General features: G+C 36.8%; 3 protein-coding genes across 4 annotated transcripts in view; 1 reads left to right on the forward strand and 2 right to left on the reverse strand.

The window, feature by feature from the left end:
- The window catches only part of LOC129422537 (uncharacterized), a 681,876-nt gene that overhangs the window by 371,341 nt on the left and 298,250 nt on the right, over window positions 1-12,285 (forward strand). The gene's annotated exons all lie outside the window — the stretch shown is intronic.
- LOC141349042 (uncharacterized) overlaps window positions 1-12,285 on the reverse strand; it is a 97,575-nt gene that overhangs the window by 58,915 nt on the left and 26,375 nt on the right. The gene's annotated exons all lie outside the window — the stretch shown is intronic.
- LOC129422192 (uncharacterized) overlaps window positions 1-12,285 on the reverse strand; it is a 56,077-nt gene that overhangs the window by 17,404 nt on the left and 26,388 nt on the right. Inside the window, 1 exon segment of the mRNA XM_073857934.1 lies at window positions 9,429-10,129. Within this exon segment, the coding sequence (XP_073714035.1) occupies window positions 9,429-10,129 (701 nt within the window).

Here is a 12,285-nt window from a genome sequence, read left to right on the forward strand (position 1 = left end):
GAAGCGCCCGAAGTCATTCGCGTCTTTCCATTGTCCACTCGAATGAGGGGAGATGTGGGCCTTACGTTGTGGTGAGGGAAGTTTACAGTTGCTTTGAAGAACCGGACTCCACTCGCTCACTCTCTCCTGCGTGTTTGTGCACTTCTCACCCTCAAACAAGGTCAGAGCAAGCGTCATCTTTTTAAAGTTTCTGCTAATATGACAGTTAACAGCAAAAGAGCGCATGCTTCAATATTTGATTGACAAGACAGCTGACTAGGTGGTTGCCTAGCGATATTAGAAGCCGCGTCGACTCGCACTGCTCTTTTTTTTTAAAAAGGCAGTGCGTCGCGCCTTGCGTTTCCAAGCGTTTAAAGCGTGGTTGGTGTAATTAGCCTCTTACAGTGCATGCATTATATTCTGTCTTTTACTGCATTTGCTTTTTTGTTTGGGTTTCCAATAATGTTCGTTTGGGAGCACGTGTGAAGTCTGAGACGTGTTGTGTTTGTCTGGTGATCACTGTCAGATGTGAAGTCTCAGCAGATTAAACCATCACAGAGTTTACATGATTTAATTTCTGCATGTTCATTTCTATTATAAAGAAATGGACGTATATTAAATATTCAAATGGATTTAAACTGTTCGGCTAAAAAATAAGCGTTTCTCTCCGTCTAAAGTGAAAGTAAAGATAGCGTCCGCGAGACGAGTCAACTATCTCCCCCTGCAGGCATTTGTTATAATATATACATAATGCTTTTTATTTATAGACCACAAATGTAATGTGTTTGTTAATGTTATGTTGTTTAATGTAACTTGGTTTTAATACTTTATTTGAACCAATTATTATTGCATCTTCGTTATTATGTAATTTTAAAGGCTACTGCTCACTTGGGTCTATTTTTATTACGCAAAAATAACAAATTACGTCATTATCAGTTAGTAAAATAATTGTTAGGGCCAGTCCTTGATTAGTTAAAACATTTAAAAATAACATGATTTCAGTTTCTTATTCATTTATTTTATCATCGAGGGTTTCTTAAAAAGTGTAAAAATATCGTCTCGTGGATTAAGTGTCTCGTCACACCCCTAGTATGCAATATAGACCCTTTGCCACTGAACCTGCATTAACGACGACAGTGGGGTTACAGGCCTTAGTCAAACGGGCCACTGAACCTGCATTAACGACGACAGTGGGGTTACAGGCCTTAGTCAAACGGGTCGACAGGTTTCATTTTCTCTTAAAGATCGGAAGGTGACCCTTAGTTACCATATATACCGTCGCACTGGGCCCCCAAATTTGACTGCTTATGCTATCGTGTATTATGTTGTGCTACCTGTCGTTTTTCTGTGCTTTTACTGCTTCTATTAATGTAAAGCTGCTTTGAAACAATTAACTATTGTGAAAAGCGCTATATAAATAAAATTGAATTGAATTGAGTAAAAGACAGAATTTGTGTACAGTGTGAAATCAAAGAAAAAATGCGTCTATAGAAAACAGCTGTTGTGCGATAGATTGTACAGATTAAACAAGAATTCAGAGCTATTATTTTACAAACTGCAAAGAAACACTGAAAAGAGAAGTAAATGTATCGTCCACTGACCACAGGTGGGTTCAAGTTGCTAGGGTCACTATCAAGCGCAACTAAATTTAATTTTTCCTGATAATTGTCAGTTATACTAACATTTTCGCAGGAGCCACAATGAAAACCAGACATTATGTTGAGTGTTTTGACATTCAAAGATTTAAGTGCAAAAGGTGTAAATATTCATCTGTTATCTGTATCTCAAGAGCATCTGAACATGTGAAAATCTGAACACGAGAGGAACCGACCTACAGTCAATGAAAGCCACCAACCCTTACGAAATAACCATTTTTTATTGTGGTAAAAGTGTAGTAACCATGTTTTTTGGTGTATTTATTACTATCAGCAAAACCATGGTTTTACTGCACTAACTATAGTTTTTGCAAACCATGGTTATTTTGTGGTTACCATGGTTTTACTACAGTAACCATGTTTTTTTGTTTTAACTGTAGTAAAACCATGGTTAATTTTCGTAAGAGAAGTCATACAAAAAGTTCAGAAAAGGTATTCTAGCAGGATCTGTTTCGTGTGTTTTAAACTTTAACGTTTTAAAATTGTTTAAAATTTTTACCAGATATTTAAAGTAATGAAGAACTTTTACTCACTACTCAAGTAACTGTACTATATCAAAGTGTATGAAATGTAGTGGATTTAAAAGTATGATGTTATAATATAGTAAAGTAAAAGAAAAACGTCATTTTAAAAGCAAAGTAACTTACTTAGTGCCTGCATTTTACAAGCCTCATCCTATTTAAATCACAAACATTTGTGTAGCCCCTATTCTCCAAACTTACCTGAAACAATCCGAAGTAATAACGAGTCACCTCCTCGCGGTAAAAATGCGGGTAGTACTTCTGATTACATGCAAAATTCTCGTTTTTAAATCCTCATAGAAACGCGAAAATCACGTCTATTCTCCTCATAAATTCCCCTCGTATCGTCTTCTTCTTCTCTTTTAACGGCGGTTGGCATCCAGTTTATAGTCGCATTACCGCCCCCTCTGCTCCGGAGCGTTGATCTGATAATAGATCTACTCTCTAACTCCCTTACTCATGGATTCCTTCTCGAGTATACAAATAAATACGTAAATAAATAAAACCACATTAACCCAAATACACACATACACAAACATTCAAATAATTCCTCACCAATACAAATTAAATACATTTTATATCTCACTTTTGTCCTGGTTTTTCAAAGCAAATTTTGACTGGATCACCCTGATACAGATACACACTTTTTCAGATTATCAAATCTGGATTACTAGTGCTTTAAATGGGTTGACATGTCAGTGTTGACTATTAGCTATGTTAAAAACAACAGGTAGTTTGGTCAGTATGGGATCACTAAGTGTTTTTACTTAAAAAGACAATAAAACTTCCCTTACTTTTTTTTATTCAACATTTAGTCTGTTCTTCTGGACCACAAAAAAACAAAAACAAATGCAGATTATACACAAACACATGCATTATACGTCATAAAGAGGCTAAAAGTCTTGTGGTTTTAGATAAGTAGAGATGCTGGTTGTTAAAACTACATTTGACTGTTTGGTCTCTGATGCTTGTGATCAATTTATACAGTGCCAAAAAGATTAAAGATTATTTTTGTCAAAATGAAATGTAATTTTTTTTGTTTGCTATTGACTGCTGAATAGGTGATTGTATGAACATTTTTCTTTCTTAACCTACTGTAATGTTTAAATAGTAGCCCAGTGTTATACTTTAAATACTTTATCATTATAAAGATATCCAAGGAAAGATAGTAAAGAAAGTAACAGCTAGCTGGCATCAGTTATTGTAAAATGCATATGCATAGGTCATTTTTAACAGTATTTCAATTTAACTTGCAAGTTAAGTTATAAATTATAACAAGTAATGCACGGGCATCATCTTGCAGTTTCTTCTTTCTTTTCTCAGATCCTGACTCATGCTGTCTTTTCGGGCCCATTTCGATAAAAGTTGCCTACTTCGTCAGGTGCCCACACGATCAACCAACGGGAACCATCCAAGGCAAGGGGGGCATACTTTCTAGAGTAGAGCAATTAAATTATCTCGTTCCCCTTTTTTGTTACATATACATGGCTAAAAGTGCCTTATAATATTTCTATAGGCTAATGAAATAATATCTGCATTATAATTTATTTCATTAGGCTATTTTTGATGCCCCCTCAGCATTTGGTGCCCTACGCACAGCACATGGTGGGAGCAGCGGTGCTGGGAAACACTGCTGTTTCATATATAGTAGTAGTATATAAATTAGGCTATAGGTGGTGAGATCCACACATTGCTTGTGTCATTTTATTTGTTAGATATTACTGTACCCTTCCCACTTTATACTGTGTAAAAATAATAAATATAATATATATATTTTTGGAAACTTTTATTTAAAAAAATATTTTGTATGCTTCTATTTTGTACAAAGAAATTAGCTAGGTAGACCACGCACACAAGATATGCGATGACTAATTTTGACCAGGCATTATTGCTAGGTACCAGTTGGGGTCCTAGGAGGGCAGATTTGCAAGGAGGGGACAGAACTGGTCACTGATCGGCTGCCTTCTGAGATACCTTCATTGTCCTGTCCCACAATTCTATGCGTGGGCGTACAATGAGAATGTGATTGGTCGAGCTTGGTCATGTTTGAAAAAATGACGGCCAAGTAAGCGACTGGAGCACAAATTTAATACAAATCAATGTATATTTTTAATTTTTATACCTTTTAATTGCATTTCTAGCGGGAAATTAGTATTGTAGTTTTCAAATATGTGTAGTTCTGTAAAATAGTTTTCTATCTCATGCTGTGATCAGAAGACACACCAGATCACGCACGTTTGTTTAAAGCACTCGACTTTTGATGTTTTTAAGTACGTTTTATTATAAATCCCTTTATTTGTCATGTTTTAATGGTGGGCTGATCTACGTTACATGCTGTACTGTATAACATTAATGTTACACGTGTTGTTAAAGGAATAGTCTACTCATTTTCAATATTAAAGGCATTCCATGCAGTTTGACGTTTTTGTCAAACAGCGACCCCTAGAGTCACTGGGGAAAACTTGCAACTGTCGTAATTTCGCACCCCCACTCTGTACGTACCTGTAAGGATAGTGTTGGGCTTGAATATGCAGAGATGGACTCCGAAGATAATGACAAGGGAATGTTTCACAATTTCATACAAATATTAGGCTACTGCATGTCTACTAAACTACAGATAATGGTAATAGGATAATAAGAAGTTTATGCCAAGTGTAGAGTAGGCATATAATAATAAAGTAGCCTACCGCGTTTGCTGATTTAAAAGAGGAACTATATTTTATGGCGTAATAGCACTTTTGGGAGTACTTCGACTCGGCGCAGTAACACCCTCCCTCTCCCTTTATGAGAGTGAGAAGGGAAGCAGACTTTTCAGACGAGTCGAAGTACTCCCAAAAGTGCTATTACGCCATACAATATAGTTCCTCTTTTAAATCCGCTTAGAAAAGTGCTACGTTTTATTTTGTACCACCAAACTTGCTCGTATAACTACTCGTCTTAAATAGGAAAAACTTTGATGTGTTTGGTCACTTCTAACTTTATCTCTGAGTGGTACCATTGAATGAATGGGGCTAAGCTAAATGCTATCGAAGCGTCGCAGCGCGCTCCAGCGCTTACGTGCACGCACACAGATAATAGAGGGATGTATCAACAATTCTTAGTTAAGGTAATAACATATTTTAATATTGAAAATGAGTAGACTATTCCTTTAACATGCTCTGGAGATATGAGATATGTTTTAGGAATAATTTAGACTGGTAAAGCTTCTTTTTAGGTAACTTTAAAGGAACATGCCCAGATTTTGGTAATTTAGCTTATTCACCGCATCCCCCAGAGTTAGATAAGTCCATACATACCTTTCTCATCTCCGTGCATGGTGTAACTCTGTCTGCAGCAGCCCCCGCCAGCTTAGCTTAGCACAAAGACGGGAAGTGATTGGCTTCAGCTAGCATATTGCTCCCAATAATGAGACAAAATAACGCAAACATTTTCCTATTTATGTGTTGTGATTTGTAAAGTCACACCGTGTACAAACAACAAATTTATATAAGACACAGCTATCTTTTGACAGTATAAATACTGGGAACTATATTCTCAGAAGGTGAAGCACTGCTACTTAGGGGGAGTGATTTGTTTGCAGCACCCGAGAAGCCTCCTGGTGAGGAGCAGAGAGTTCTGTCAGAGTTGTGCAAATCACTCTGCCCAAGTATGAATAGAATGTGATGATGTTTACATACATATTGCAGCATGCTTGCAGATGCACAGCCAAAAGAAGTCTGAATGTAAAACTACCAAAAAATTGTAAAAATCACTTTATTCAATTATTTATTTGTATAACATTTCTATTTTATTTTTCTTGTCATTGTTAAAAAGAAAAAATGAACAAGTACATGGACAGCTGATTAGCTTCAATGTATTTATTACAAAATGAAATAAATGATATAAAACCATTCATTAAAAGTACAAAACATTTGTACAACATGAAGTAAACACAAAAAATCTAGTCAAAGTACAAAGGCAGTGATTCAGTGTTAAGATTCTATAGACAATATATGTGATTTAAGTTATGAAACTTTAACATCAGTTAAAACAATAATAACAAATAACAGACTTAACATGAATAATAAAGAGAAGTAAATTGATGAGACCAAATGCCAGTTAGATGCACTATGTTGCCAAATGTTTTGGGACACCCACCTTTATGCACAAGAACCTGGATGACATCCCATTCTTAATCCATATGGTTTAAACTGTCCATATTATGAAAAACTCACCTTTTCTGTCATTTGGGGTGTTCTTTTGTGTCTCTGGTGCTTTCACACGCATACAAACTTGGAAAAAAATCCATCCATGCTGTTTTGAGTGAGATCTAGGTTTCTGAATGTCCTCTGCCTTGAGAATCAGATTACACGATTTCAAAATCAGCTCCGTTGTGACGTAACTAGCCTTGTCGTCACATTCCATTTTAATTTTCCCACCGACCGCCCCACTACCCAGGTCTCCACCCACCAGGTAGCTACAGAGAGCAGTCACTTCGCTGATATCCTCTATACTGTTATCATGTCTCATGGAAATAACAGCACTATTTGGATATTATATACTATACTTTTAAAAACAAAGTTTTAATGCGTGTTTATGTGTTTAGTGGAACCTAAAGTGTAATCTCATATACAGTGTGTTACAATGTAAATAGTCTTCAGATTGTAGACGATATTATATTCTAAGACGTTCATGCGGAATCTGATGTAAACAACAGACTATACTGTATATCTATATTTCACGGATTATACGCATTTGTGGACAAAAATGGTCATTGGATGATTCACACATCTGAAACAGACTGGATTCGATTTGCGATCTTTATATCAACACAAAGGTAAGAAGTCCCGTTTATATTCTGCATGTTGTCATCTGAACTTCTGTCACAAAATACTACATTTATGATGCTAGAGCAACTGTATCTCAAAAAAGAAACCAAACACTGATGCTAAACCCATAAGTTATGCCTTTTAAACAATGTATAGTAATGTTAATATTATTAATGTTTGTAGACAGTAGGCTATATAGATATTGTTAGCAGCATTGAAAATCTGACGTCATCCTGCCCACGAATTTTTGCACATCAAGTGTGTGTGTGTGTGTGTGTGTGTGTGTGTGTGTGTGTGTGTGGTTGCGCAATCATTTGCCATTGGGAATGACGAGGTGGCTATCAGCTATGCTAGTTAGTTTTCAGCAAAGTTTCTACTGCAAAGCCAATGACCAGCTACCATAATTTTCGAAAGTTAAAATAAATATTTAACTGCTTTATTTTACAATTCTACATAAACTTAATAGTGTTTTGCCAAACTAAAAGTGTTTTGCCAAACTAACCAAGACCGGGCCTTGCCGACACGGCTTTTCCGACGAGCCTAACGTACCCCCAAGTCTCTATCACTTTTCCAAGATACGGCGGAGCTCCCGCTAGCTTCTAGCAATTAGCATGCTGTCCACAAGCAGTATACATTCTTAATTTCTGTAATTTGTGAAAATAATGCGATTGAAAATGTTTTATAACAAGAATATGTTAGCGTTGTCCAAGGCAAATCAAGTGTATTGTTGAGACTGTTTCATCACAATTTACTCTTGAATCATGAGTTTTTTCTCTTGGAGTGTACTTATTAGTGCTACTTTTTTGCTTAAATTGTCTGTTGGCAACATAAACCATTAATAATAATATATAAAGATAATAATACAGTCTGTACTGCTTGCAATACCATTGCGCATGCGCACATGACATTAGTAGTGGGGCGTGGCCAAAGGAGCAGCAGCACATAAATATGTAATGACCTCCTCAAAACGGCACAATCTGAAATGCACTGAAACAGAGGCTACAAGAGATGGGTAACAATCTTTTCCTACAAGCTATTTCGAGCAAACAACTTTTGAAACATGTTTTATAGAAGTCATACACCTATTTAACTTGTGGAAAAGCAGTCATAATATGGGAATTTTCTGCCATTTTCTAAAAGCACATTTGCCATTTGAGAAAGCCTCGCTCATAGTTCCCGCTCTAATTCATCCAACAGATGTTTGATTGGGATGAGGTCAGGACTGCACACTCGCTCTTTGCTTTGTGCACTGGTGCACAGTCATGTTGGAACAGGAAGGAGCCATCTCTAAACTGTTACCACAAAGTTGGGAGCATAAAATTGTCCAAAATATCTTGGTATGATGAAGCATTAAGAGTACCTTTCACTGGAAGTGATTGGAACACCTGAATTCAATGATTTGGAGGGGTGTCCCAAAACTTTGGGCAATATAGTGTATATCCAAAGGGAATATTTCATGTTTAATGATCAGACACTGAAGGGCAGAGCAGCTGCACTGAGACAGCAGCAATTTCAGTAGAACTTAGAGATGAATCTGCCCTTGATGGTGTACACAGCGCTGACGGTCCGCTGATCACCTGAAACTCACTTATCCAAAATCATCAGAGAAAATTATAATATAGTCACTATCTTTACTAACTGACCCCAGATTTGAAGTTTATTCGTCTATATTTCCGACTAAACAGCTACATTTTATGACACAGAAAGAGTAATATTTCAAATATTGTGCAGGTTTTAAGCTTCGTTGACGTGAAATGCATTCTGGGAAACTTGGCTGTCGTTAAGTCCACACAAGTCACCTCCTGAAGCACCCTCAATAAAATGAGCGGATCAAGAACACAGCTGGGGATGTTATGTGAACTTGACTTGATGTAAACTTGGAATTGGAACAGTACTTGGGCCGCGACTGATGGTGTTTCACAAGTCCACAAGAACACAAGTACAGACATCTTGGGCTTTTGTGCACATGTAGACTTTTAGTAAGGATCCTCCAGACAGTTTTATTAATAAGAACTCAGCTGATTTCTAAACTTTGTTGCCATATCCACACTGTTGACACATGAATGGTTTCTATTGAGTGTGAAATCTTGCGTGTTTTTTAATGTAAGCTTTTGTTTTGAAACTCTTTTTACACTCATGGCATGTGAACGGTTTCTCTTTAGTGTGAGTGATTAAATGTACATTAAGGTTTGGTTTTGTCCTGAAACTCTTTCCACACTGAAGACATGTGAACGTTTTTTCTCCAGTGTGAATATTTGAATGTGTCTTAAGTTCACCTGCAGTTATAAAACTCTTTCCATACTCATGGCACGGATGTGGTTTCTCTCCGGTGTGAATCCTCATGTGTACGTTAAGGTCAGGTTTTGTTCTGAAACTCTTTCCACACAGATGACGTGAATGGTTTCTCTCCAGTGTGAAGTCTCATGTGTATCTTAAGTTCACCTGTAGATGGAAAACTCTTGTCATAGTGATGGCACGTGTTTGGCTTTTCCCCTCTGTGATTTTTTATGTGCTGTAAGGCTTGTTTGAAAGGTGAAACTCTTTCCACACTGTTGACACTTGTAAGGTTTCTCTCCAGTGTGAATTCTTGAATGTTTCTTAAGGTCACTTGCAGTTATAAAACTCTTTCCACAGTGATGGCACAGATGTGGTTTCTGAGGAGTGTGCATTCTGATATGTTCGTTAAGGTTTGAATTTGTTATGAAAGTTTTTCCACACTGTTGACTTCTGTTATGATTTTCGCCACTGTGAACTTTCATATGGCGGTTAAGGTTCGATTTAAAGTTGAAACTCTTTCCACACTGTTGACATGTGAAAGGTTTCTCCTCACTGTGAGTTTTCATGTGGTGGTTAAGGTTCGATTTAATGGTGTAACTCTTTCCACACTGTTGACATGTGAAAGGTTTCTCCTCGCTGTGAGTCCTCATGTGTTCTTTAAGGTGCCATTTTGTTCCGAAACTCTTTCCACACTGTTGACATGTGAAAGGTTTCTTTTCACTGTGAGTCCTCTTGTGATCTTCAGGGCGTTCATCTTCTCTGAAACTATTTTCACACTTTATGTCTTCTGTCTTCAGAGTTTCTTTCGGTGAAACATTAGGGTTTATTTTTACAATCTGATGTTTCTCATCCAATTCAGCTTCACTCTCCTCTTTCACTTCCATTATATCTAAAATGAAGACAGTAAATAGTTCATATTGATAAATCAGAGTAACAAAACACATTTGAGATTGTCATGTATTCATGTTATTTTTATTGTGAAGTACATTATGTTATTTTTGTTGTCAATTTCTGCTCTTGTAGTTTAACTCTTGTGCTGTGTTCAAAACCCTATAACACTTCTGGTGTTTCCAATATTATCAAACATTGGATTCTATCTGTGGTAGGGTAAGTTCCCTCCCAAGTAATTATTAGTAGCCTATCAGCATTTAATGCTTGTCTATTTAAAGACTGTGTTTATGCCACCTGGATATGCGTCACTGGTGACTCCGCCCTTTTGTGTGCGTGTGAGTGTTTTGCTGTGTTGTTTGGCTGCATTGCTGTGCAGATTTCCTTTTTTTGTTTGTTTTGTTGTTTATACCACAGCTGGTGGCTGGAGTAGGACTGCTTTAATTCCATTCCTGGTCGCATGTGTGACGTGTGCGCGGGCCTCTAGTTATCGCCATTGGTTGTTTGTAAGTGTGTGTGTGAATTGAGTATTGTTTTCAAAAGTTTAATAATTCATACAATTGTATTAATTAATTTGTTTTGTTTTGTTTGTTTCATTTTGTTTATGGACATCCTGTTTTGTTAAAACTAATTCATTTGTTTAAGTTATTTAGTGATTTCTCTGACTGATTACCAACTGTAAGTTGTCCCCCCAACATCTTAGAAATGCGCAGTGCAGGGACGTGCACAGACATTTTGAGGGGCAGGGGCTCAAGTGAAATAAAGGGCACCTTTCATAATTATGTATATTTTTTCTTTTTTTTTTTTAAACAAAAAGTATATATAAACACAATTCTGACTTCCTTTTTAAAAAAAATTATTAAAAAAGTTAATTAATTTGATCTTCCTCAAACTCACGCAATTGTTTAATTTTCAAAAGATGTCCACAAAATAATCAGTTCACACAGACACCATGGTCTCCTTAGTAGTCTAGGTTTATAGAGCAGCAAAGGAAGCCATTACACAATGTGCATGTTTTGAAAACATTAAATTACACATTAATTACAAATTTGTTAAAATGCTAAAAACAAAGTTGTGACTGCTGAGTTAGCGCTACATGCCAATAAATGCTATATCATATGCTAGCGTTTAGCTGATTAGTTGTTAGTTGTTACTCAAAATGTATTTTTGTCTGATAAGGGCTCAAAATATAAGGTCTGTTTACTAATGTGAGCTTTTGGCATGAGCCACAGAGCAGAGCAATCAGAGCAGAGCTCAACATTATTATTCATGACCCTTTCAAATAGGGCAAAATAGACCATTTAATTAAAATGACAAATTCTAGGGTTGTAAATAGACATGTAAAAACGTTTCTGGATATTTTTTGCACTTAATAAAGCAACATACCTTCCATGTAATTGTCAAAGAACAATTTAACATATTATGACATAAGGGTGTCACGATTTCGATTTTAAATCGAAATCGATTGAAATTAAGTCACAACCTCGAACTTCGAATTAAAAAATTGGATCGTCGATGCCGCCACGCCCCCATGTCACGTCCGGTCGGCTTGCCAAGCGGGGGAAAATAAACTCTCAGAAGTGCCTTTAAAAACATCCATCCAGCGGAACGCGATTTATATTTTAAACACAAGGGATGTATTGCTCCTTGAAATGCATATCATAAACAGGATTACTACCTAGTGATCTGCCTTCGGAGTTCGGACAGAGCGCAGCTCTCTGCACGTGCACGAGAGAGCCGCCAAGATGCAGCGGGTTTACTTTTAAACAAAAGGTATAGTTTGCCTCAGCTCGCATGAAACGCATAAAACTGAACAAATATGTAAGGATTATTACTTTAGTTTATGTTTAGACTTTGGACAGATGCGAGATGCGCATGCACGTGAGACAGAGAGAAGCGCAGCTGCTTATGACGCACCGGTTTTATTTCAGATAATAGGAGTCCAAGACGCGCGCATTGGTCTATCTGCGTGCAAGAAGGAATTCTCTCTCTACAAGCTCTCTCGCGTAAAGCCCACAAACCCCCATGCGAGGAAAAGCACGCAATGTGCCTGTTAATGTAAAACTATAATAATAATAATAAAGGCATATAATTTTTTGTCTTAAAAAAATCATTTAAAAATCGAGAATCGAATTGAATCGTGACATCAGAATCGAA

The sequence above is a fragment of the Misgurnus anguillicaudatus genome, chromosome 19 (assembly GCF_027580225.2).
Source record: "Misgurnus anguillicaudatus chromosome 19, ASM2758022v2, whole genome shotgun sequence".
NCBI lineage: Eukaryota > Metazoa > Chordata > Actinopteri > Cypriniformes > Cobitidae > Misgurnus > Misgurnus anguillicaudatus.